Raw genomic sequence first — 27,804 nt, 5'->3', positions numbered from 1 at the left:
AGACAGGAGGATTACTATGAGTTCGAGGCCAGCCTGGTCTATAAAGTGAGTCCAGGACATCCAAGGATACACAAAGAAACCCTGTCTAGGGGTTGGAGAGGGTGAGATCATCATGACTACAGAGCAAGTTCCAGGCCAGCCTAGATTATGCAAAACCATGTCTCAATAAAATAAAATGAAAACCAACAAGCAATCAAGCGTTCAAACAAACAAAAAACTAAAAAGCTGGGTGGTAGTGACACACATCTTTAATCCCAGCACTCAGTAGGCAGGGGCAAGCAGATCTCTGAGTTCAAGGCCAGCGTGGTCTGTAGCGTTCCAGGACAGCCAGGCCTACATAGAGAAACCCTGTATCGAAAAACTGGCTCCTCAAAAGTGGGGCAAACTAAGATAAAAAAGGGGGGGCCACTTCAAAAAAAAGTCCCATTAATTAAGCAGCACTAGATGCTATTCTCAGAGGCAGTTAGCAATTAATTTATCATTTACTCCTCCCAGCAACCCCAAAAGATAACTACCATTTTCATTTTGCAAATGAATAACTGAAGAAGCTGTTACAAAGCTTGTCCACACTTTTTCATAACATTAGTGGGTGGGTGGGTGGGGGGCAAAAGTGAAGCTGGAAAGTGCTACAAGAAATATAAACAAAAACACAACTGCTTGTTAACATTAGTACTTATGGGGAAACAAATAAGTACTTCTGGCCCTCCCTGGCGTCCTGTAGACGTTAATTCCAGCAAGCTGGAGACCGAGAAAGGAGGTTCACAAGTTGGAGGTCAATGTGGGCTACATGAGAGCCTGCCATAAAAATAATGAGATAAAAATACAGAGGTTCTTCTGAGATAGCTTTTGGCAAAAGAGCGCAAGAATTGGATGATGACTTGAATTCACACTTCAAAATTCACAGCTTTGTCAAGTTTTAGGTCACTCTAAACTTCAATTTCCTTCACATATAAAATGGAGAGATTTACCCCATACGGATTTTGTAGGGAAGTCGCTAGGTGAAGCGATTCTGGCAAAGGCGCAGTTACTCCTAAAACGTTACATAACGCTCAGAAACACCTTCACCCAGCACCGCATTTAGAAAGTTTCGTTCACACAAGCACGGAAACCATTCAAATTCTCCGGGCTCGCCTTCCCGGAGGCCGGCGCATGGCACGATGGGATTTGTAGTCTTGGAGGGGGGGAGACGCTAGCTCTTCCTTATTGCCTTAGAAGGAGGAAATGAGTGAAAGACCCGGAAGTACTCGTCCCTGAGAGGCGTGCAGGTTAGGAAGGGAGGGTCAGAGGTCGCCTGGGCCAGAATGCGTTCCCGAGTTGCTATGTAGTGTAAAGGCGCGTTCCCTCCTGCAAATCCTGGAAGGTTCTTGAGTTCAATTAGGACAGTGGCTGCGGAATTCCTGTTCTCCGGCCTGAGGTGCCCGCTGGCCGAGCGGAGGCGCCGTGGGCGCTGCCATGTTTGGCTGCCTGGTGGCGGGGAGGCTGGTGAGGATGGCCCGGGCGGTGGCAGGATGGGGTCGGTGACGGATAGCCGGGTGGTGGCACGGTGCTAGGAACGCGGCGGAGCCCACTCATTGTCTTTTGATCATGTGCCTGGTCATGTGCGATGGGGAGTGGGACGCTTGCCCAACTCTTAGACGTGTTTGAATGGTTGTCAAGACATTACTGCATTATCATCGAGTGCGCATTTTGTTCCGCCTACTGGGCGGAGGGCTGTAATTGCTCGTTATTTAAGCTTTTGGTGAGGCGTTCATCCTGGCATTGCGCCCTAACCGCGGTTAACTTGCGAGATGCTCATTCTCTCTTTGCAGGTCAGGAACTTACACTCAATAATAGATAGTGTAGACACTCGCTGAAATATATAATGTCACTTAGAAGAAAAGCTGAGATTTGCAATCTAAAGCTAAGAGTTTTTCAAAGAGTTTAAAGTGCCCGGGCAATGAGTTTCCGTTGATGTCTTTGAAAGGCCCTTTTTATGAAGTTTACTGACCCGGTTTAAAAATTTCCACTCTGTGGAAAGTTATGCTTAAAATAATTGGAAGTTGATTAGTAGAAATGACTGAAATTTAGGTGTGAGCCATATCTGTGATAACTAGAGAAGGATTCGGGTGAAATGCTTCCTCATTGGTCAAAAGAGACTTGCTTAGCCAGAGAGGTAGAACGTAATGAACTGAGTGCCAGGAATTGTTGAGAAATAATCTAGAGTGACTCTCGTTTGCTCCTTTAGAAACCACCTACATTTACGGCTTGAAACCTGGTTCCTATCTCTTTGTTTTGTTTCTCTTTGCTTTGTTAAATATTGCAACCTCTTTGTTAAATTTTGCCTCATGCGTGGTAGGCGAGCGTTCTACTGCTCTCAATACGTTTTCACCAGCTTTTGATAATGTATTGCCCTTAAGAAACCACGTGGTTCCAAGAAACCGCAGACTACTAGCGATAGAAAGCTTATTTTCTGTCTCCGGCTACTGAGAGGTTCCTGTGGAGGTGAGCTACTGGTGAGCTAGTCTTGGAAAATCCCAGCTCTGGAGTTGGAAGATGAAAGAAACCATTTGAGATGAACGTGACTCTCAGATGCCTGTCATTAATAAGCACAGCCAGGTACACCTGTAATTCCAGCCGTTCCAAAGGAGGAGGAGCGCAGTTGGAAGGCTAGACTCTGTCTCAAAAAAGGGGTATTGGGAATATAGGTCAGTGGTAGAATTTTTAAAGTTTCTCTGTGTAGTCTTGCCTGTCCTGGACTCACTTTGTAGACCAGGCTGTCCTCGAACTCACAAAGATTCACCTGCCTCTGCCTCCCGAGTGCTGGGATTAAAGGCGTGCGCCAGTCTTGACCACATAGCTCACTCCAGGCCAATTTGGGCCACATACATAAAATTCTATCCTTAAAAGGAGGGATTGGAATGTGGGTACAGATTTACACAATGTCTCTTGCCTGTGCAATAAAAATTGAAACAAATACTTACTTTGCCTTATGGTTATTTCCAGACTTGTGAATACCATAGTTTCTCATGCCTGACAAGAAATACATGTGCTGAAAGCGAGTCTAGACTAGCCAAGGCTACACAGAGAAACTCTGTTTTGGAAAAAACAAAAACAAGGGGTTAAAGAGATGGCTCAGTGGTTAAGAGTACTGTCTGCTCTTCCAGAGGCCCTGAGTCCAATTCCTAGCAACCACATGGTTGCTCACAACCGTCTGTAATGTGATCTGATGCCCTCTTCTGACATGTAGGTGTATAGGCAGATAGAGCATTCACATACATAAAATAAATAGATCTTAAGAAATATATGTGCTAAAACTTGGTGTAGTTGAATTTAGCACTACAGGAAGTATATATTTTAATGGTGCAAAATTTTAAGTTGGGTCAGTAAATTTTATAAAAGGTAATCACAACTTGACCTTAACACTCAGTCCCAGATGCTTACGGTGACATGCACGTTTAAGTCTGACACCTGTTACTGAAGCAGACTGAGCAGGAGACGAAGGTCATTCTCTGTTGTGTTGTGAGTTTGAGGCTGGTGTGAGCAGTGTGAGATCCTGACATTCAGCCTTGACATCTTGGGATTTAGTTTAGTTTATGGATGGAGTTAAGTAGTAATCTGGTTTTTAAGGCTTCTTGTATTGATAGGATAGAAAATTATAGAGAAGAAAAAGTAAGCATTTAAGTAGCAGCAAATACTGGGCACAGAAAACTGATTGCATATCAATCAGTTCAATTCAGTGTTTAGACTTAAGAATAGTTGTAGTGATGTGGATTTGTTCTTTTGATGAATAGCAGTTACAACAAAACCAGAAAGATAAAATTAAAAAAATTTTTTTCAATCTTGTATAAGCTAAAATTTACCCGAGTCCTCTCAGAATTGCTATTTCTTTTTCATGATGTATATGGATTCAGTAACATCAATACATAACAAAGATAGATTTTTATGTACAAGCAGCAGCCCCACCCCATCACACAGGAACTCATGGAGACTTCCAACTTGCTGTGTAGCCAAGGTTGGCCATGATCTCCTGAGTCTCCTGACTCTACTTCCAAGATATATGTGCCACAATGCCTGCCTTACCACTAACTCTTGTTCTTCCTAAAAGTAACATTTTCTTTACCTTGAAGACTAAATGATAAATGCTAATCATTGCAACTAGTTGAACAGCAGGATTAGGTTCTTGAGAACTTTTGGTTTCAGCATTTAAAAAAAATTACTTTTATTTTTCTTAAATTTGCAATTAATTAATTTACATCCAACCAGAGTTTCCCCTCTTCTCCTCCATTCCTCTCCCCCCAACAGCATTTTAAAAAATATCATGTCATTACTTTGTTTCCTATGTATTTGTCTTTTTGTTTGTTTGTTTTGGTTTTTCAAGACAGGGTTTCTCTGTGTAGCCCTGGCTGTCCTGGACTTGCTTTGTAGACCTGGCTGGCCTTGAACTCACAGCAATCTTCCTGCCTCTGCCTCCCGAGGCTGGGATTAAAGGTGAGTGCCACCACTCCCGGCCATGTGTTTGTCTTTAAAGACATATGTATTAGTGAGCCAAGAGTGATAGTATACAACTGTAATCTTAACACTTCAGGCTGGAGAGTTACTGTGAGTTCTAGGATAGCAGAAGAGGTGTGGGAGGTTTACATAAGCCAATACCAGGCAAGCCAAGGTTACATAGCAATATCCTATTTCCAACAAAAAACATTGTTGACTGATTAATATTCAACTCCTGGCCTAACACCACTGTACTTCATACTGGAAGAAAAGTATAACTGTATATATATATATTTTTTTTTTTGGTTTTTCGAGACAAGGTCTCTCTGTGTTAGCCTTGACTGTCCTGGACTCACTTTGTGGACCAGGCTGGCCTCGAACTCACAGTGATCCGCCCGCCTCTGCCTCCTGAGTGCTGGGATTAAAGGCGTGTGCCACCACGCCCGGCTAACTGTATTTTTCCATGGAGGCATTTCATAGTCATCTTGCAAGTAGAAAAGTAGAAACACTAGAAGCACTTTATAAAGTGTGACCATTTTAAATATCAAAATCACAAAAGTACAAAGTGGAAACCATGGCACTAAATAGATTGTAAAAAGGACATTTGCATATAGCATGGAGGCTGAAACAGGAAGGCACAGCACAGCCTTGTTCCGTTTTAGCTGGAAATGATTTTTTTCTTTCTTTTTTCTTTTTCTTTCTTTCTTTCTTTCTTTCTTTCTTTTTTTTTTTTTTTGTTTTTTCGAGGCAGGGTCTCTCTGTGTTAGCCTTGGCTGTCCTGGCCTCGAACTCACAGCAATCCATTTGCCTCTGCCTCCCGAGTACTGGGATTAAAGGCGTGTGCCACCACACCCTTCTGGAAATGATTTTGTAAGGCAACTTAAGTATTTTGTTGCTGTTCTGCCCTGAGACTGTTAATGTATGATGGAAGAAATCCTGCAGGCCTTGCCTTTGAGTTATAAATAAATTTTAGTGGCTGAATTAGCAAACCCAGAATCTTAGAATAATTGAGTACCCATTTTAATTATCTGACCCTCTAGCCTTCAGATTGAGGATAAAATCCTGATAGTGTTAACTTGAACACTTTCTTTTTTCATTTATTTATTTGTTTTTCTATCCTGAGTGTAGTTTCTCGTTCTTCTAGCACCTGCTGCCTCTCCAATCCACTCCTGTTTCTCTTCAGAAAAGGGCAGGCCTCCCATGTATATCAACCAGCCATGGCATATCAAGTTTCAGCAAGACTAGGACCTCTTCTATTAAGGCTGGATGAGGCATCCATCCTAGTAGGAGGAAAGTGTCTCAGAAGCAGGCAACAGTCAGAGACAGCTCCTGCTCCCACTGTTAGGAGTCCTACGAGAAGGCCAAGCTGTATAACTTTAACATGTGCAAAGGGCCTAGGTCAGTCCCATCCAGGCTCCCAGGCTGGTGCTCTAGTCCCTCACACTTTTCATTTTTACAAGGCTTTTGTATTTGAGGTGGAGTCTCATGTAGTCCAGGCAGCCTCAAACTTGCTATGTAGCTGAGAATGAACCCCCCCCCCCTACACCCCAAAGTCCTGGGATTATAGGCATGTGCCACCATGGTCATTTTTACAATTTTTTAAAAAATTTTAATTGTTAGAACAGCTTTATTCAGAGGCTTAGGGAAAGGTTGGAGAAGTCCATGCTGTCTGCTGTCCTCCTCAGAGCAGATTGTAGAAGTCTCCCGTGGGCAAGAGGTTTACAATGTTCTTAAATCATAGTTACTTGTTTTTGTAGGTGAAAATCCATTCAGAGAACTTTTGAGAGAATGTAGCAATATTTTAAAATGAGCTTTTAGGGCTAAATATGTGGGTTTGGATTTTATTTTTTGATACATTTATTTGGTCGTTTTGTAATTATAATATTAGGCTAAAAGCATTATAGTAAGTGTAATGACCGTAGTAGACTATACTGGTGACTGTTGCAGTACTAAAGGTTATGATAACTTATCAAACTCTCAAACTAAGACTGGTTTCTTATTTTCTAGGTGCAAACAGCTGCACAGCAAGTGGCAGAGGATAAGTTTGTTTTTGACTTGCCTGATTATGAAAATATCAACCATGTTGTGGTTTTTATGCTGGGAACAATCCCATTTCCTGAGGGGATGGGAGGATCTGTCTACTTTTCCTATCCTGATTCAAATGGTGTGCCAGTGTGGCAGCTCCTAGGATTTGTCACGAATGGGAAGCCAAGTGCCATCTTCAAAATATCAGGTCTTAAGTCTGGTAAGAGTAATATTCAAATATTGTCAATAGTCATAGTGTTCTCGTAAACAGCGTAACCCAGGTGCCGCCATGTGTTCTGAGTAAGAACAGATACAGCAAATGTTTGACAAGCAGCAAGTGAAAGCTTCCTAGGTGCTTGTCTTCTGGCCCTGAAGGAAATGCTCACGTTAACTTTGAACGTGTCTGAGTTCCTGATTATTTTAATAAAGAAAGAAGCTGGTTTTTTTCTTCTTCTTCTTCTTCTTCTTCTTCTTCTTCTTCTTCTTCTTCTTCTTCTTCTTCTTCTTCTTCACATTTTATAGTATATGCATGTTTGTGTTTTACACACAAATCGATACAAATACAACTGTATAGGAAATAAAACTGGAATTCTTCATGAAAAATGTGAACTTCTATATGGCTCAGGTGGTAGTGCTTGCCGTGCAAACATGTAAAAAGTCACACATGGTGGTATGTGTTTGTAATCTCAGCACTAGCGAGGCAGAGACAGCTGTATCCTGGAGGCTTGCTGGGCAGCCAGCCTAGCCAAAATGGCGAGCTCCAGGCCAAAGAGAAATCTGTGGCAAAAACCAAGATGGACAGACTCAAGGAGTAACACCTAAGATTAAGTTTTGGCTTCTACAAACATATGTGTGCATTCACACACGTACTTGAACATGTACACTTGAATGAAACATGCTTTTTCATGTATGCACATACCTGCCTATGTAAATATTCACACCCATTGCACACACACATGGAACATGCATGTACACACAGCTGTTTTCAACTCTTATGTCTGATCTCTAGTGTTCTTGTTTTGCTTTTGTTAACAGCGAGGGGCATTATCTTCACTTAAAATTTGAAAATAAGCTGAGATTGGATACCGTTTGCTGCTGCAGAATCCTTGTTTCTCCTAAGTCTAGATAGAAGTGTATAGAAACTTAAATACATTTCTTACAGAGATTACATATGGAGGCCAAGCAAAAGCTGATTCAGGCAATGTCAATAACATGTTTACATACTGAACATAGGTACTTCATAGGTGGCTGCTCTGGATGTTTAAAGATAGCAATTAAGTTCTTTTTATTTTTTAAGACTTATTTATTTATTATGTATACAATGCTCTGCCTGCTCTTAACCACTGAGCCATCTTTCCAGCCCCAACAATTACGTTCTTGTCTGTAGTAACATTTATATTCTTACAGAGGCAGACAGTTCTGTAGAGCTGGCCACATGACTCTGTCAGTGAAAGCACTAACTGCAAGCCTGACAGCATTAGTTCGATCCCTGGTTCCCATATACACACACTCCTCAGGGAGAAAAAGGGCTTAGACAATTCAGTCTGTTAAAAAAAGGAAAAAGTAAAGAGTAGTTGTGACTGTAAAGAGCGCTGAGAAGAGTAGGAGAGTCGTGTGCTCCAGGTGCTTGGAGGAGGCCCCGGAAGAGACGTGTCATTGCTCTTGGGAAGGGCTCGGCAGACCTAGGAGACCTGTTGGGTGAGCTGTTCCCTTGTGCCCACACTCTACTCCTTTCCACTGCATATTCTTTCTTTTTCATGTTTCTTGTTCTTTTCATCCATCCTGTCTCCTTGTGGTTTCTGAAGCTCTTCGGTCTTTCTCGATGACCTAGCTTGTCCAGGCTCCCTTGTTATTCACTGTCTCCCCCTGCTGCTGCCTCCCCCTGCTGCTGCCTCCCCCTGCAGGTCCTGCTCTCCTTTGTAACCCATTCTGTTTATCTTCTCCCCAAGTGTAGGCAACTGCTGACCTCTCTTTTGATATAAAATAATTTGTATTTTCTAGAATCACATAAATGATGTCATATAATATGTACTTTTTCCTCGAGGTAGCTTCTTCAGTTGACCACAATTAATTTTGGAATCATCTATATTACAGTGTGTATCACTATCACTAGTTCATGCTTTTCTGTTGTTGGATTACAAGGTTTTTGTTTTGTTTTGTTTTGTTTTTTGGTTTTTTGAGACAGGGTTTCTCTGTGTAGCCTTGGCTATCCTGAACTCACTTTGTAGACTAGATTGGCCTCAAACTCACAGCGATCTGCCTGCCTATGTCTCCCAGTGCTGGGCTTAAAGGCGTGCGCCACCATGCCTTGCCCAGTTGGGATATTTCTAGATAGTTGGGTCATACAGTTGCTTAGGAGATAAAAGCGCTTGCCTTCAAGCCTGATGATTCTAATCATTCAGTCTCTAGGACTCACATAGTGGGATTAGAGAACTGACTCCTGCAAGGTGTCCTCTGACCTCCACACCTATACTGTGGAATAAATGAAAACTACTGGTTTTGTAAGCGTGTATATGAACTTTTCTATGGCGTTTACATCTACTTCTGGGGAAGCACTGAGGAGTGCAGTGACTGGGTACCTTGCAGTTGAAGGAACTATTGTCTTTGCCAACCCTTGGTATGATCTGTCTCCAGCATTGTTAGTTTATTTTCTGGGGGTTTAGTTTTGTTTGCTTATTTGTTTGAGACAGGGTTTTTCTGTATAACAGCTCTGGCTGTCCTGGAAACTTGCTGCTCTGTAGATCAGGCAGGCCTCAAACTCACAGAGATTTGCCTGCCTCTGCCTTCTGAGGGCTGGGATTAAAGGCGTGCAGCACCACTGCCTGGCTTCTCATTGTAGTTTTAATGACAATTTTACTAATGTCTTATGATACTGAGAATTCTTCATGTGCCTTTTTTTCCCTTCTTAAAGATAAGAGTTCTCTGTGTAGCCTTAGCTATCCTGAAAACTTGCTTTGTAGACGAGGTTGGCCTCTGTTGAGCACCCTTATACCGACTCTTTCATGTGCCTTTTTGAGGTCTATAACTTGATGAGTGCTCAAATGCTTTGCTTTTTTTTTTCTCAAGCAGGCTTTCTCCTCTCTCTTTCTCTCCTTTGCTCTCTCTCACTTTCCTCCATAGTCAGAAGAACTTGTCATATAGTTTAAGAAGGTGTTAGACTTTCATCTTTTCTACACCTCCCAGGTGCTGGATTACAGGATATTCTGTTACTTCTAGAAATGAGAATTTTGAGCGTTGTCCACATGAGTTCTTTATCAGATTCATGATCTGAAAATGCCTTAGTTTTTTTTTTTTTGTGGTATATTTAGTTAATAGAAGTTTATGTTTTGGTATAGTCTATATGGATTATGTTTCTGGTTTCTGTCTAGCTCAAGGTATGTTTTGAAGGTCCTTTTTTTTTTCTTTTTCTTTTTTCTTTAATTCTTGGGAAATGGATATCCAGTAGTTCCAGTGTAAAAGAAACATTTATTTTCCTGGCTCAATTGTTGTGTGGGAGGTTTACTGCTTGTCTGGTAGCCTATGCCTAGGCCTAGAATGTTTTCAGGTTCTGAGACTTACTGCCTAATAAGCTCACCCTTACTTGTTCTTTCTGAGTTCTGGGCTGGCTGGTTCAATTTAGCTGTTCTGGCTCAAACTCTTCTCCCAGCTGACTTATTTAATCTGGCTTCTCTCTTGGCCTGGAATTGCTCTGCCTGGCCTCAAACTAACTCAGCAATCTGCTCTAGTCTTCTCGTTTCTTCTCAGTTTCTGGCTCATTCCATTCTCACCTGAGTTCTCTCTCTGCAACCCATCTCTCTATTATTGTCCTGGTAAACAGCCTCCTCTCTCTGTAAAACTGCCTCTTATGTAGCTTCCCTTTCCTCTCTCTTCTCTTGAGAGTTGGGTGTATCCTATTCTGTCAAATCTTCTCTTATTTCTCACCTTTCCTACCACTCAATTAAACATCACTTTCAAACATGGATTCTTTCTTCCACAAACTAACTTTACCTTTATTTGGGAATAAAGGCATGTACCACCATGCCTGAACCAAAGCTTTTCTTTACCTGCTACTTGCTCTATACCAGGCTGGCCTTGAACTCAGATCCGTTTGCCTCTGTCTCCTGGATTAAAGTCGTGTTTGAATTCCAGCCATATCACACAGACCTAGAAGGTCTTTGGATGGGATTTTCTTGCCAGGACAGCCATGTTCTGCATTAACATTCCTCTGCATTCCAGCCAATGTTAAAAGAGACAGTCAGGAGCGCAATGTCCTGCCATTGAGCACATTCGCTTGGTATTCATTTGGGAGTTCTCAGTGCTGTGTTTTAAAGGATAATATAAACATATATTACTATTCAGGATACATTTTCAACTAAAAAGTAATGTACATGTATATGTGTGGGCACAAACATGCTGAGGCCAGAGGGCAACTCTTGGGAATTGGTTCTCTCACCATATGGATACAAGTTATAGGACTTGGGTTGTCAGGCCTGCTAGTAGGTACCTTTGCCTACTGAGCCATCTCACTGTACTATATTTAGATTAAAAGGATAGAAATAATGCGGAAATAGTTTGTTGTTGTTGTTTTTGTTTTTTGTTTTTAAATAAGGTTTCTCTGTGTAACAGCTCTGGCTGTCCTTGAGCTCACTTTGTAGACCAGGCTGGCCTCGAACTCACTGAGATCCACCTGCCTCTGCCTCCCAAGTGCTAGGATTAAAGGCGTGCACCGCCACCCTGTGAAATAGATATTTTTATTGTGTTTTTTAAACAATAGAACCTTAATTGAAAAATGATGGAGAAAGATTTAATACATATTGGTTTGTATTTGTAGTAATAAGCAGTGTAGGAGGAAGAACAATGAACTATGGGAAGAAGAATACTTCTGGTTTGGAGTTGAGAAGCCTGTGTGACGTGATAGCAGAGCCTTAAGTATAAAATTGTAGGTTGAATTGTGTAGCAACTCAAAACCAGAATTTTGCTGGCTTATTTTATACTCAGACTCATAGCATTGTGTCAGCTGAAGCTTGGAATCATCTTTGTAATAGATTCATAAAAGATTTATTATGTATACAGTGTACATTAGATTACATTATGTTGTGAACCACCATGTAGTTGCTGGGAATTGAACTCAGGACCTCTGGAAGAGCAGTTCGTGCTCTTAACTTCTGAGCTATCTCTCCAGCCCACTTTTTTAATCTTTGAGATACTACTTCATGCCCAGAGTCTTTAAGCTTGATTAGGTTGACTAAAACTAACCAAACTCATCAGGGCTGGAGGAGATTTCCTAAAGTAGCATCAGGTAGCTGTGGCATTTTTATTATTAGAACTGTCAGCTTTCTAGTAAGGTATTTAGGTCAGCTCAGGTTTAGTGTTTATGTGCTTTGCTTTTACCTTTTTATTTTGATTATTTTCCTCCTGTCTATTACTTTTTTTTTTTTTTTAAGACAGGGTTTCTCTGTGTAACCCTGGCTGTCCTGGACTCACTTTGACGACTAGGCTGGGCTCGAACTCACAGAGATCCACTTACCTCTGTCTCTCTGAGTGCTGGGATTAATGGCATGCACTACCACTGTCCAGCTCAGAATTTTACTAAATGAACCAAAAAAATAATACAAAACAAAAAAACCAAAATGCCCAAGAATAACTAATGATAAGATGTTATAAAATTTACCAAATTTTACTTCATAGTTGTCAACATATATAGATGTTTACTTCTATAATATTAATTCATGGAATGTTGGGCTGGAGAGGTGGCTCAGTGGTTAAGAGCACCGTTTGCTCTTCTAGAGGTCCTGAATTCAGTTCCCAGCAATCACGTGGTGGCTTACAACCATCTATAATGAGATCTGGTGCCTCTTTTGGCCTGCAGGTGTATGCTCAGGCAGAGTACTATATACATAATAATAAATAAATTTTAAAAATTCATGGAATGTTGCAAAAGTAAATTATAATCTGTAGGACAAACTAAAAAAATGTAAAGAAATATAGCTTATGGATAAACTTTAAAGTACTCAAGCCAGTATGAGTTGCAGGGCAGCCAGGGTTTCAGAGAGACATGCTGTGTCCAAACAAAACAAACCAACCAAACAAACAAAAAGAAGTAAAATTTTGAATGCAATGACAAATTTAGGACAAAACATTTTTGATTATTTTGAATTAAAAATATTTGCCTCAATTCTTACTATTGTTTTTGTTTTTTGAGTCAGGGTTTCTCTGTGTGTACTTTTGGCTGTCCTGGAACTCACTCTGTAGACCATGCTGGTCTTGAACACACAGAGATGCGCCTGCCTCTGCCTCTCTTGTACTAAAGGCATGTGTCACCGTACCCTGCCAACATTGGCATTCTCTATAGGCATCAAGGAAGTCAGGCAGTGAGATGCCAGATGCTCTCTCTGTTAAGGTACTTTGCCTATTTTCTCCAAAGTTTGGAGTTCCCACATTTCCCAGAGTCAAATAAGAGGCGAAAAGGCCATTTGGTTACTTTTGTTTTGACTTACTTTGGTCCAGCAAAGCATTTCATTTCCAGGTGTCCTGAGAATTGTCTTAGTTGACTACATCTTTAATTTTCCTAATAAAGTCCTTTTACTGGTTTTTGTCTTATTAACATAAAAAGTACTCTAAGAATTTAAAATCTGTGGTGCATACCTGTAATCCTAGCACTCAGGGAGGCAGAGGCAGTTGGATCTCCATGAGTTCGAGGCCAGCCTGGTGGTGTACAGAGGGCGTTCTAGAACAGCCACAGCTATACAGTGAAGCTGTGTCTCAAAAACAAAACAAGACAAACAAAAAACCAACCAAAAAAAATTCAAAACCGTTTCCACATATACTTAGTGCATCTCTCGTGTTATATTAACACTGACTACTGATTTTTCCAGTTGCTTCTTTAAATGTCATATCTGAGTTCTAAAAGTGGCATTTATCTTTTGTGGTATTACTTTTAAGAATCTCTAGAAAACTTGATACTGCTTTCAGTATTCAGAGGTCAACTGAAAACAGGTTTCAAGTTAAAAGTCTTTTTTTTTTTTAAGATTTATTTATTTATTATGTGTACAGTGTTCTTCCTACTCTCCAGAAGAGGACACCAGATCTCATTACAAATGGGTGGGAACTACCATGTGGTTTCTGGGAATTGAACTCAGGACCTTTGGAAGAGCAATCAGTTCTCTTAACCTCTGAGCCATCTCTCCAGCCCCAAGTTAAAAGTCTTAACACCTGTAACAGCTATGAAAAAAATGAAATATCATGAAATGTTTTGATTTGTGATCAGGAATATGGGTATGGTTTTTAAAAATTATGCGGTTAAGATATTGATTCTGAATTTGGAAGTAGAAAGCAGTTTCTCTTGCCAAAAATAAGTAAGTACTTAGAAAAAATATAAACAATGTATGTCTGTATATTTATGTGCATTTGTCTGTCAAAGATAAGTGTTTGCAGAGTTTATATACCATTTGAAGAGTTTGTTAAAGCCACATGCACATACCCTTCATACACACAAAGTTCAATTTCAAACCTTCCTTTTCTCTGTAGGTTAACTATTTGTAAAGTGTTTCAAGAGACAAGGAGGAAATAGCGCAATGCGTCAGTCAGGGAGCATCCCAGTGCCATCTACAGTGGAGAATGGGAAACAGAAGAGGCCAAGATTGGAAGAGCAGGTGGGGGAGTAGACCTTAGGTTAGATATAAGAACACTTACATAAAGCCTGACAAAGTTTTCATTGTGTTTGCAGCACTTTTAATGTGTGATTATACTTAATAGAATAATAAGAAATAGTTGCTCAAATTGCCTGTGGCATAAGAGACAATAAGTGTGCAAATAAGTACTGTAGTGGGGTTTTGTAAACTGCACACCTTGTTACTAGTAAAGGATTATGTTTTTGTGTTTCAATCGTTTAGAGTAAATTAGGTACCTTGTAGTTGAATTTTCCTTTATACTGTTTTGATGAAAGCCCAATTCGGAGATACTACTAGTTTGAAATTTAGCTTTTTAAAATAGCAGCTCTCAAGGCCGGAGAGATGGCTCAGTGGTTAAGAGCAGTTTCTGATCTTGCAGAGAACCTGGGTTCAGTTCCCAGCACCCACATGGCGGCTCACAATCTGTTGATAATTCTAGTTCTGGAAGATCTAGCACCCTGCCTGCCTGCCCTAGCCTCCATGGCCTCCATGGGCTCCATGCACACACATAATATACAGACGTGCAGGCACTTACACATATACAGGCAGGCACTGGGTTTTTTTTTTTTTTTTTTTGGTATTGTGTGTGTGATATGAATGTGAGGCAAATAAGGCTCTACCACTGAGTGACATTCTTTTTTTTTTTTTTTGGTTTTTCGAGACAGGGTCTCTCTGTGTTAGCCTTGGCTGTCCTGGACTCACTTTGTAGACTAGGCTGGCCTTGAACTCAAAGCGATTCACCTGCCTCTGCCTCCCAAGTGCTAAAATTAAAGGCGTGCGCCACCACGCCCGGCCTGAGTGACATTCTTAATCCTGCACCAGAGATTTACAACTTTATTTTGGAACAAGAAATTAACGGAGAATAAAAGAATTGTACAAAGATTCCTTATGCTCTTTTCACACATTTATCATTTTTGCCATATTTGTCATTATCTAGGTACATTTATTCCTTTTTTAAATGTGTGTTGTGTATGTGCGTGTGTGCCATGGCACACGCGTGGGAGCTGGGGATTGTGTCTCTGCTCCTACATGTAGATGGTTCTGTGTGATTGAAGTCAGTTTGTCAGGCACAGAATGAAATGTATTTACCTGCTGAGCCACCTCACTGGCCCTACATAAATTTGTTTTTCTTCTGATCATTTTGAGAACTATATTATACTTACCGTTCTCTTTTACTGCTGAATGTGTAAGCTTATATTTTGTAGACCCATGGCATGATCTTGCCAGTAGAAACACAGTATAACCAAATTCATATTATGTAAACACAGTACTCTCATCTGATTTGTAGCCTGCCTTAGTTTTTGTCATTTGTCCCCAAAAGCCTTTTATATCAGTTCTGTCAGCCTTATTCTAAGATCTAAGCAGATCATGCATTGCTGTGTTATACCTCAAGCCTCTGATCTGCTACAATTAACTTTTCTTTGCCTTTTGTAACAGTAACATTAACATAGTTAGTAGTAACATAATTTACTACCTATGAAAAAAGACTGTCATCAAGGAAGTTTAGAAAATATTGAAGTTTGTCTTTATAAATCTTCATTTGACTTACTATTGTTCTTCCTCCCCACCTTTGCCCCTCTACCATTTTTTCTTTTTTCTTTTTTCTTTTTTTTTTGTTTTTTGTTTTTTTGAGACAGGGTCTCTCTGTGTTAGCCTTGGATGTCCTGGGCTCGCTTTGTAGACCAGGCTGGCCTGGAACTCCCATCTATCCGCCTGCTTCTGCCTCCCTGAGTGCTGGGATTAAAGATGTGCACCATCATGCTTGGCTCCCTTTTGATGTTTTTGAGACATGATCTCAGTCTCATTGTGTAGCCCTGGCTGGTCTCCAGCTCACGGATCCTTGAGCCTAAGCCTAGTGCTAGGATTAAAGGTGTGCACATCACATCTGGCCTTGAATTACTTCTTTATAATTATATTCTTTTCCTTCTGGCCTTGTTGCTGTTTTTTAATGACATTATTTTTAGCTTTCCCTATATGTAGCTTTAATGCTGTCTTGTTCAGTTCAGTTGCGAAAAGTAACACTTACACTAACTCTGGCTAGTGTTTTAAAATTGAGTTGAGTTTGTTAAGAGGATTAGAAGGGACAGAAACCAGCTCAAGATGGCACTGTTGTTTGTGTTCATGGGTGGGTGGTGTTGGTGAGCCAGAGTGGGAACCTTGCATCTTCCCATGCTTTTTCATTCACTTCACTGAGTGGTTTTATTATCAAGTAAGGATTAAAAATGGATTAGGGTTCTTAGCAAAGAATTTGATGGGAATTGGTAGAAGGTAGAATAATGAGCTAGAATGGGCGTGCATCCTTTTATATATTTATTTATTTTCATTGTGTAGCCCTGCCTATCCTGTAGACCAGGCTGACTTCCAACTTGCAGAGAATCATCTGTCTCTGCCTGCTGAGTACTGGGATTAAAGGCATGCACCACCACTACCTGGTGTGTGCATTCTTTTCTGACCTGGGCTCTGTCCCACCCCCCCCTTTGTTGTTGTTGTTGTTTGTGTATGGTGTGTGTGCACTTGCCTGTGCATGTACTTGTGAGGCCAGAGTAGGACTTGGGGTGCCAGTCCTTTCTCCCATTCTTCCTTATTCTTGAGGGGCTGGGTCTCTTACTGAACTTGAAATACCACCTGCTAGAGAGCCCCAGGGATCTCTGTACATTATGCCCCCAACGCCATGTTGCGGTTATAGGCACATAAAACCTTAGGTCTAGTTCAGATCTCTCTTCTTTGAGTCGTATCCCCAGTTTCATAGTTTTTGTTGGTTGGTTGTTTTCTTTTCCTTTTTTTTTTTTTTTTTTTTTTGCTTTTTTGAGACAGGATTTCTCTGTGCCCTGGCTGTCCTGGATTTGCTTTGTTGACCAGGCTGACCTGGAACACACAGAGATCTGCCTGCCTCTGCCTCCTGAGTGCTGGAATTAAAGGTGTGCGCCACCATGCCTGGCCATTTGGGTTTTTTTGTTTGTTTTTTGTTTTTTTGAGACATGGTCTTATATAGCCCAGGCTGTCCCTAAACTCCTGCTTCTACCTTCCAAGGACTAGGATTATAGGTACATACTGCCATGCTCAGCTGTCAAGGGATGTTGCTATACTGCCCAAATTGATCTCAAAACTCAGAAAGTATGTTATCATGATTTAAGTTTACATTTACTGACAATAAAGTTTTAAAATATACTTTTGAAACTGTGTTAATGAAAAATGTATCTTTAAAGAAAGATTTATTTACTTATTATGTATACAGTACTCTGCCTGCATGTATGCTTGCATGCCAGAAGAGGGCATTATATCACATTATAGATGGTTGTAAGCCACCATGTGGTTGCTGGGAATTGAACTCTGAACCTCTGGAAGAGCAGACAGTTCTCTTAACCTCTGAGCCATCTCTCCAGCCCCGAAAAATGTATTTTCATACTTGTTATCTTATTAATAAATATGGAACAAAGAGATTTAAAATATACATATATCTTTATGTACATATATAGATATTTATTTGATTTCTACTCTTTCTGTTCAATATTGTTAAGATGTTTTCATGTAGCTCTGCAGCATACATTGTCATATTCAGATGTTACTATGTGGCAACTGCTTTCCTTTGTCATAAGCATTTTCAGTTTTCTTCCTTGGCTGCTGTGTGTACATACAGTATCTGAGACTGGACTTGTAGCTTTTTAGTTTTTCCCTTGAACACTTAATTAGACGAATTATATTTTGTGATTTTATTCTTTTATCCAAGTCTTCCAAAGTACAGAGGGAACCTTTACATAAACAACTTTGGGTGTGGCTCCTAGGATATGTCCACCTTGGCTTTTGAGACAGGCTCTTCCACTGCAGCCTGTGTCTCACCAACTGTGATAGGTTAGCTGGCCAGTACTGGGATGACAAGAGTGAACTATCACACGTGGCTCTGTGTGAGCACGTTGCGGGTTAAACTCAGGTCCTTGTTGTTGTGAGGCAAGCAATTTCTCAGTTGAGCTATCCTCTCAACCCCTTTACTTAATACATTGTTTTTGGCTAAGAGCTGATTTTTATCTTGCAATTACAGAAGTTCTGTGGGTCATTTTAGAAATCCAAGGTGTATCTGGGGCTGTGTCTTAGGATTCTAGTATCTCATACACTGACTTTCAATCAAATTATTTTACTTTCAACACATCACTAATTTTTAACTATACTAAGAGAAAAGGGGTTGACATATAATAAGAAAGCTGGGGGAATGATGGGATTGCTCATGGCAGAGGTTGGCTGTGTTTTTGGCAAAGGGTCCTATAGTATATATTTTAGTCTTTCTAGGTGGTCTCCACAGCCTATTGCTCTTTAAACAACTCTAAACATTATAAGCTGCATTCTTAGGTCTCAGTCATATAAAAATGGGCTGTGAGTCAGATTTGCCATTGCACTGACACGTAATCTTCACGGACACTTTTCAGTTATGCTGTCTTATATTTGATTTGGTTTTTTTGAGATGAATTCTCTATCTCACTCTGGCTGGTTTCAGACTCACAGACATCCATCTAAATCTGCACCTCACATATTGGGATTAAAGGCATGTGCCAGCCACCATGCCCAGCTCCAGTTATGCCATCTTTAAAAAAATACATAAAAGGAAATTGGAGACATGATTTTTATGGCCTTTGTTTAGCTTTATTAAACAGAATCTGGAATCTACACTTTTCCGACTTTGTTCATGATGGTAAGGAAAGAAATGGACAGAGGAAGTTTTATAGGGAGAGAAATGCACAGGGAGACAACAGAGAAATGCGTTCAAGAACGGTAGTGAGGATGCTCATGTTAGCAAAGGCTGATATGCCGAGCCTTTAGATGGCAGTCTCCTCAGCTGAGTGAACTGTTTCTAAGGACCACAAGGAAATACGGTGTTTTACTTAGTCATTTAAGAAGAGTTTAGCTTTCAGTAGTTGGTAACATCTTGAGTATCTAATGAAAATATCCTGAATATGGGTTTATGTGTAAAGAAAATTGAAGTGAAATAGAACAAAAACCAAAGGAAAACATCATTGGGTTGTGTTAGTTACTCGACCACTTGCTATGACAAAACACCTGGGGTAAGCAGCGTAAGGGAGGAAGGGTTATCATGGGAAGTCATGGTGGCAGGGGCTTGAGAGCTGATCACATCATATCCACAGTCAATCAGAATTGATGACTGGCCAGCCAGTGGTGGCACACGCCTGTAATCCCAGTGCTCAGGAGGCAGAGGCAGGTGGATCTCTTGAGATTGAGGCCAGCCTGGTCTACAGAGCAAGTTCAGTACAGCCAGGGCCACATAGAGAAACCCTGTCTCCAAAACCAAACGAAAGAGTTGAATACTTGTGCTCAGCCCTTTCTTAATGTGGTCCAGGAGTCCCGCCTGTTGACTAATACTACCACAGTCAGGCTGGGGAGGGGTGTGTGTGCCTTGGCTAGCCTTAGCCATCTTCAGTTGACACAACGTCCTAGATAAGTTGGTCTGGGATATGTCTGTGAGGAATTGTGTGGATTATTAGCTGGTGCAGGAGAGCCTAGTCCACCATGGCACCATTCTGAGGCATGAGGTCCCGGCTGTGTAAGAATGCTAAGTTACACCTGAAAGCAAATCAGCAAGCAGTGTTTCTCTGTGGTTTTTGCTTCAAGCTGTTTCCTGAGTTCCTGCCATAACATCCTGTAATGAATGGACTGTAACCTGGAAGCCAACTAAACCTTCCTTTTCCTTCCCAAAGTTGCTTTTGGTTGGAGTGTTTTTTCACAGCAGCAGAAGAAAACTGGAGCCACGGGCCTTCCCACCTCAGTTAACCCAGTCTAGATAATCCCTCACACGCATGTGTGCTTGTCTCTTGGTTCTGCCAGCTGACATCAGGGTTACTACCATAAACTGGTCATTCTTGAAGAGTTGTTTAATTTGAATTTTTGTTTTGTTTTTGTTTGGTTTTTCAAGACAGGATTTCTCTGTATAGTCTTGGCTGTCTTAGACTCGCTTTGTAGACCAGGCTGGCCTTGAACTCACAGTGATTCGCCTGCCTCTGCCTCCCGAGTACTGGGATTAAAGGCGTGCGCCACCACACCTAGCACTTAATTTGATTTTTTATATTTAAATGTTGTCCTGTGTGTATGTGTGCCATAGCATGTTGGAGGACAGCCTGTAGGAGCCAGTGGTCTCCTTTGACCGGAGTCCTGAAGCTACAACTCAGATCGCTAGACTTTGTGGCAAGTGCTTCCACCTTCTGAACCATCTCACTAGTTCTCTTATTTAATTTTTATTTGTTGGTTTCGTTTTTTTTCGAGACAAGATTTCTCTATGTAGCCTTGGCTGTCCTGGACTTGCTTTGTAGACCAGGCTGGCCTCGAACTCACAGAGATCCACCTGCTTCTGCCTCCCTCTTGAGTGCTGGGATTACAGGTGTGTGCCACCGTGCCTGGCTTCTTATTTAACTTTTATGTATTTACTTATTGTCTGCCTGTGTGAGTGCTCCAAAGGGTGTATGTGGAAGTCAGAGGACAATTTGTAGGGGTTGGTTATCTTCTTCCACGATGTGGGTCTCAGGGATCAAATTCAAGTCAGCAGCCTTGGCAGCAAGCACCTTTACCTGCTGAGCCATCTCACTGGCCCTATAGTTGGTCATTCTTAAAAGTTTATAAATGTAAAAATGAGAATGTTTGCATATTATGGCTAGAGAAGATGATCTTCCTCACTTAAAAAATGATGAACCACTAAAGGCTTCAGATTCCAAGCTTTGAGGTACTGTGTATGACTGCATGTGCATGAAAAGATGAAGATATGACCGTAAACAGACCATTAGAGATCTGGTTTACAAGATTTACATCCTGTTTTACTTTTGTGTGTGGTGATGGGATCTGTAAGATGGACATATTTATTCTATGTTGTGTGACTTTCCTGGGGAGACTTGTAGGTTAGAGGGAGCTGCAGATTCATAGCAAAGGGCAGCTGGGGTGAGTTTCCTTTCAGGGGAGCTTCATCAGGAGAATTAGAGCAGCAGGACCCGAGATGGGGAGCAGGCCTTCAGGTCCAGAGCAACTGCCATAGACAGTAGAAAGGGACCCTGAGGAGAGACATCCTTCAGTTAGCAGAATCATAAAGGTAAATGTCACACTTTGCAATATGTTAGATCAGGGGAGACTCCTCATTTACAGAGGAGTTTGCATGAGAACAAGTTATTTTGAGATTTGTAGCACCTGTACATTTCTTTCAGGAGAAGGAAGCCAACACCCATTTGGAGCCATGAATATTGTGCGAACCCCATCTGTTGCGCAGATTGGAATCTCAGTGGAATTATTGGACAGTCTGGCTCAGCAGACTCCTGTAGGCAGTGCTGCTGTATCCTCTGTTGACTCCTTTACCCAGGTAATGCATACACATTTCAACTTTTTGCCCCCTTCCCCATTGCGGTATATCTCACATTGTATATTTCTGTAGTGTTTAAGGTAGTGCTTTGAAGCCAGGCACCATGGTGCACGCCTGTAATCCCAGCACTCAGGAGGCAGAGGCAGGTGGATCTCTGTAAGTTCAAGGCTAGCCTGGTCTACAAAGTGAGTCCAAGATACCCTGTCTCGAAGAACAAAAACAAAAACAAAAGAAAACAAAGAGAAAAAAATGTTTCAATACATGTCTATTTTGTGAAGTAACTAAAGCTAGGTAACATGTCCATGATACTGCATTCTTCCTTGTGTAAGTACATTGAAGGTCTGATGTCTTAGCATGTCTCAAATATACTCTCTTTTTAAAAAAAAATTATTTATTTATTATTTCAACAGTAAGTATTCTGTCTGCATGTGTGCCTGCAGGCCAGAAGAGGGCACTAGATCTCATTATAGATGGTCGTGAGCTACCATGTGGTTCCTGGGAATTGAACTCAGGACCTTTGGAAGAGCACACAGTGCTCTTAACCTCTGAGCCACCTCTCTGGCCCCTCAAATATACTTTCAACATATAATCTTCTGCCATACATACACACTGGCACTCTTTGATCAATTCCTCCACATTTCCCTTAACCATTTACATCCACCCTTCTCCTGTCTGCTTCTGTGAGCTTATAATTTTTTTGAGCTTTTAAATAAAGCACTTGTACTTTTATTGAGCATTTTATTATGAAATATTTTGGTTTTGGTTTTTTGAGACAGTGTTTCTCTGTAGCCCTGGCTGTCCTGGGCTAGTTTTGTAGACCAGGCTTGCTTTGAACTCACAGAGATCCGCCTGCCTCTGCTTCCCGAGTGCTGGGACTAAAGGTGTGTGCCACCAATGCCTAGCGAAATATTTTAAGTATATAAAGTACAGAGAAAAAGTTAGGTATCCCACAGATTTTTATTGTGTACTTACTCTGTGTCAAGGATTTTAAAAGCACAGATAATTACAAAGAAGTAGACAAAATAAATAACACCTGTCCTTGTAGATAGAAGAGCCCGCTCCTCCAGTTTGTTATATTCTCTCACATCTGCCTATTTCGGGATTCCTTCCTTCTCTTTTATATCTTGTTTGTTTCTGGGTTTAATTTACACCCAGAGTCTGCATGTATAAGTTATACCTCTTTGACTTTCTTCTGGAGCCATTCCTCTTCCAGCTCTCTTTTAAATTATAACTTATTCACATTATATCTCGATTATAATCTCCTCGCTCTATCTTCCTGTTCCCACCCTCTCTCCCCTCCCACCCCTTCCCCTCCCCTAGACCTCTGACAGGTAGGGACCACTTTCCCCACCATCTGACCACAACCTGTCAGGTCTCATCTGGATAGCCTGCATCCTCTCCCACAGGGCCTCTCCGCCAAGAGGCAGTGATCAAATTGATCAAATCACAGGCACCAGAGTTTGTGTCAGAGTCAGTTCCCCACTGTACCCGTCCTCCCACTTCCCCATGTGGAGAATGACCTGTCCACTGCTTACATCTGAATAGGGAGTCCAGGTTCTCTGCTTGCAATGACCTTGGTTGCTGCATCAGTTTGTGCAGGCCCCCCTAGATCCAGATCTGCCAGCCTTGATAGTCTCCTTTCTCCTTGTGGAGCTCCTGACAACCTCCTCCCCGTCCTTCCATCCCCCAACTCTTCCATACAACTCGCAGCTCTTTGCCCAGAGTCCTGCTAAGAGTCCTAGTATCTGTCCTGATCCCCCACTGGGTGGAGTCTCTCAGAGGACATCTGTTGGGCTAATATCCAGTTATAAGTGAGTATATACCATGCATGTCTTTTTGGGTCTGGGTTACCTCACTCAGGATGATCATCTCTAGTTCTATCCATTTGCCTGCAAATTTCAATATTTCCTTGTTTTTGATAGCTGAATAGTATTTCATTGTATGTACCACAGTTTCTTTATCCATTCTTTGGTTGAGAGACATCTAGGTTGTTTCCAGATGCTGGCTATTACACATAAAACTGCTATGAACATAGTTGAGCAAATGTCCTTGTATGGTAGAACATCTTTCAGGTATACGCCCCAGAGTGGGTTTGTTTTTGTTTTTGTTTTTTTCTTTTTTTTTTCCCCCCTACTGTGAATTGGTTATTTGGGTAGCATACATAATCTGCTTGGATTGTTTTCTTTTACTATTAGTATAGAAGTTTCTTTATTCTTCTTTTGCATTGGATTCCTTTATTTTTGTTTTATTTATTTGTATTTTTTGTTTGTTTTTTACTCTTCCTGGCACATTGTTTTAATACTTAGCCTCCTACCCTAGAGTAAATAACATCTTTGTCACGTATCATGCCACATATATTCAATTATATTTTGGATTCTTTTACTCAGGTAGTTTATTTGCCTGCCTCTTTGCCAGTTAAATCTTAAAAAAAAAAAAAAGATTCTTTTTTGCTATTTTGAGAAAAGGGCTCATTATATAGCTCTGGCTGGCCTGATTCATTATATAGACCAGGTTGGCTTTGAACTACAGATATCCACTTGACTCTGCCTCCTGAATGTAGCTATTAAAGGTGTACACCACCACTGCCCACCTGCTGGTTATTTATTTAATTTTGGTCCTTTGAGACAGCCACCACCACCACCACTACTGGGTGCCGGTTAGGTCTTAATGTCTAGTAAGTAGTAAAAGTTTCTTCTCATCAGAACAGACCTAGGTATTCTTCCAAATACTTTTAATCACGTTGTACTACCTTGTCAAATATAGTGAAACATTTCATTAGAATTTTTTGAAAGTAGCAATGATATATATATATTTATTTTTGGTTTTTTGAGACAGGGTCTCTCTGTGTAGCCTTGGCTGTCCTAGACTCAATTTGTAGACCAGGCTGGCCTCGAACTCACAGCGATCAACCAGCCTCTGCCTCCCAAGTGCTGGGATTAAAGGCGTGCGCCATCACGCCTGACGAGCTGTGTTTAATTTGGGGAGACTTGGCTACCTTTCTTTTCATTCTTTCTTCCTTTCTTTTTCCTTTTTGGTTTTTTGAAACAGGGTTTCTTTGTGTAGCTCTGGCTGTCCTGGACTCACTTTGTAGACCAGGCTGGGCTCAAACTCACAGATCTTCCTACCTTTGCTCCAGATTGCTGGGATTAAAGGTGTGTGCCACCTCGCTCAGCTGGCTACCTTTCTTTACACATTGTCTACCTATCTGTGTCAGAAAAGGAAAGAAATTTAAAAAGTCTTGTTACTAATATGGAGGGTTGCTGCGAACTTAGTTTCTAACATTGTTAGTGACCATCTCCCCGTCTCCCCCCCCCTGCCCCGTCCCCCTCTCCCCCCATCCGTCCATCCCCCCCTCCCCAGACAGGGTTTCTCTGTGTAGCCTTGGCTGTCCTAGACTCACTTTGTAGACCAGGCTGGCCTCGAACTCACAGGGATCCGCCTGTCTTTGCCTCCTGAGTGCTGGAATTAAAGGCGTGCGCCACCATGCATGGCTCTTTTTTTTTTTTTTAAAGATTTATTTATTTATCATGTATTGTGTTCTACCTGCATTTACACCTACACACCAGAAAAGGGCATCAGATGGTTGTGAGCCATCATGTGGTTGCTGGGAATTGAACTCAGGACCTCTGGAAGAGCAGTCAGTATTCTTAACCTCTGAGACATCTCTCTAGCCCTCAGCAGATATTAATGATACCTTAAAGAACAAAAAAGATTTATTTATTTATTTTATGTACATGAGTGCTGTATCTGCATGTACACCTGCATCCCAGAAGAGGGCATCACATCATATTATAGATGATTGTGAGGTACTATATAGTTGCTGGGAATTGAACTCAGGACCACTGGAAGAGCAGACAGTGCTCTTAACATCTGAGCTATCTCTCCGCCCTATTAAGGATTTCATATTGGTAGCTCTTTGAATTGTATTACTTCCAACTCATTAAATGAGTAGATTTTGTTGTTGTTTGTTTTTTCCAAGACAGAGTTTCCTCTGTGTAGCCTTGGCTGTCTTGGACTCACTTTGTAGACAAGACTGGCCTCAAACTCACAGAGATCCATCCACCTTTGCCTCCCAGAATGCAGGGATTACAGCCATGCACCACTGCTCCCAGCTAAATAAGCGGATTTTAAACCTCAATGAGGTAATTCCTTTTGGGGAAACGATGCATTAGGGACTTTCAGAGCTGGTTTTGTATTTTAGGAAAGTAATGCTGGGAAGATCGTTTGTTTTACATTTATCATTATTATTGTGTGTGTGTATGTATGTGTTACATGCATGTGCGTGTGAGTAAAAGCATTGAGGTGTAACCTGCTTATTTAATGTAACACACTAACACCAACTATTAACTTTTCAGTTCACACAGAAGATGTTGGACAACTTCTACAATTTTGCTTCATCATTTGCTCTCTCTCAGGCCCAGATGACACCAAATCCATCTGAAATGTTCATCCCAGCAAATGTGGTTCTGAAATGGTAGGAGGAATTCTGATCTCTAGTATTAATATATTTTGTTTGTGAATGGATTTCTTCTTTGAGCGCTAAACATAGTCTTTTATTGTGGATATCAATGTTTATGTTTATATGTTGCAGGCTAATAATGTATGTTTGTAGCATTCAGATCTGGAATAGTTCATACCGTATAAACATCCTATTATATAGTAGTCATTAGAAATTCATAAAGACATGGAAACATAGTTGTTCTGTGTTTAGGGGAACATTATTAGGGATGATACATTTTGTATGTTGAGTCAGATGTACTATATTGACACTTGAGCAGTGGCTCAAAACATTTCTCCCTGGGGCTAGAGAGATGACTTAGTGATTAAGGACACTTACTGCTCTTAAAATTCAGTTCCCAGCACCTAGAACTGTCTGTAACTCCAGAGGAAGGAACTGATGGCCTCTTCTGGCCCTAGAGGATAACACACACACACACACACACACACACACACACACACACACACACACACACACAGTGCACATAACATGCATGCAGACAAATTGCTCCTACACGTCAAATAAAAATAACATTAACAAAATTGAAAGTCAGCACACTGGGCATCCTGTGGCTTGCACTGCATCTTGAACATATGACTATCACTTTTCTCTGACTTCCTGTGTTTTGCAGGCGTTTCTTTTTACTTTAAATGTCCCAGTGGGGAGATGCTTAGGAAGCTTTGTAGGAAGGGGTACTTTGCTGTAGCAATGGCACCAGAATACACTGGGTTTGCGCTTTGTCCCAGTGCTGCTGTGAGTCTGAGCGAGCTGCTTTCAGGGGTCCACAGTCTTTCCTTGATGTTCTACCATAGGCTCTGCCTGCTTGCGGAGGTTGAGCGGTTGTTGCTGTCTGCCCGGAGCTGCCAGTCCCATCTCACTTTAGGTCACTATTTTTGCTCTTGTAGTGGAACCTTCCTGAGTTGCTTTCTCCCTTTTTTATTGTAGTTTTTTTGGAAATGTCATAAAATTATTGTTGATAAAAGTTATTTGGTAGGTTATGAAACTGTAATTGAAACATTCTTATATAAATCTGGGTTTTCTTTTCTAGGTATGAAAACTTTCAAAGACGACTAGCACAGAACCCTCTCTTTTGGAAAACATAATTTGAATAAAATAATTTGTCATGTCATGTAAAAGCACGAAGTCAAAAGGGTCATGAAGCCTACCTTTCAAAACTGCTTACTGACTATGAAACTTACTTAAAACCCTTACAAAAATTAGAAACATTGAACAAGGAATGTTCAGTATTAATTACTTTTTCCCTTGTAAGAGTGAAGTACTTCTCAGAGGCAAACATTTTGTATTGTCTGTCATTCATTTCTTAAAATAAATCCTACTCACGGTAGTAGTATTTGAAATACCATTGCATGTGTAACCTTTTTGCTTATGTACTACTTTGCTAAAGTAGTTAATTGTCTTTGTTGTTTAGTTTGAAGGGCTGTGTGTGGCCAGGACAGCCAGTGATTCACTGTGTAGCGAAGTGCTGTGCTTACAGGCTTGATCTACCACGTTCTGCTTAGAATAGTTAACTTTAAATCCAATATTTCATAATTGGGGAACTTTTTTAAAACATGTTGAATTTGTGTTTTAAGATGGGAACATTATCTTGAGGAAGTTTTTCTTTTCTTTCCTCTTTTTTGTTAGGGAGTGGATGGTGTTGGTTTTGAGACAGAGTCTCATGTGGCCCAGGCTAGTCTCAAACTCCCTCTGTAGCTAAGAATGCCCTTGTTCCTGATGCTCAGCCCTGCTTCTTGAGTGCTGGCATTACAGGATATACAAATACCACTACATTTGGTTTCAGGAAGTCTGTCTTTCTTTCTTTC

The 27,804-nt window shown here is 41.0% G+C and overlaps 1 protein-coding gene across 4 annotated transcripts; it reads left to right on the top strand.

Moving 5' to 3' along the window:
* Positions 1 to 1,246: 1,246 nt before the first annotated feature.
* Positions 1,247 to 27,344, top strand: HIKESHI (heat shock protein nuclear import factor hikeshi). 4 transcript variants are annotated; one of them, XM_084773391.1, is made up of 5 exons: positions 1,247 to 1,265; positions 6,475 to 6,712; positions 21,332 to 21,483; positions 25,839 to 25,957; positions 27,030 to 27,344. In XM_084773391.1, exons 2-5 carry the CDS (start codon positions 6,562 to 6,564, stop codon positions 27,082 to 27,084), a joined length of 477 nt encoding a protein of 158 aa, XP_084629517.1. In that variant the 5' UTR covers positions 1,247 to 1,265; positions 6,475 to 6,561; the 3' UTR covers positions 27,085 to 27,344. The 4 variants fall into 4 exon arrangements, with proteins under 4 accessions (XP_084629517.1, XP_084629516.1, XP_084629518.1 ...); XM_084773390.1 differs by lacking the exon at positions 1,247 to 1,265 and adding an exon at positions 1,272 to 1,482; XM_084773392.1 differs by lacking the exons at positions 1,247 to 1,265; positions 6,475 to 6,712 and adding an exon at positions 1,272 to 1,482.
* Positions 27,345 to 27,804: the final 460 nt, after the last annotated feature.

Source organism: Acomys minous (genome assembly GCF_964271855.1).
Source record: "Acomys minous genome assembly, chromosome: 2".
In the NCBI taxonomy this organism is placed as follows: Eukaryota; Metazoa; Chordata; class Mammalia; order Rodentia; family Muridae; genus Acomys; species Acomys minous.
Note: the sequence above shows the minus strand (reverse complement) of the source record. Positions and strands in the feature narration are given on the sequence as shown.

Coding starts and splice junctions, on each gene's coding strand:
- HIKESHI (XM_084773390.1), top strand. CDS start 1,453: ATGTTTGGCTGCCTGGTGGCGGGGAGGCTG. Junction 1,483..6,474: donor GCCTGGTGGCGGGGAGGCTG/GTGAGGATGGCC, acceptor CTTATTTTCTAG/GTGCAAACAGCTGCACAGCA. Junction 25,958..27,029: donor GCAAATGTGGTTCTGAAATG/GTAGGAGGAATT, acceptor TTTCTTTTCTAG/GTATGAAAACTTTCAAAGAC.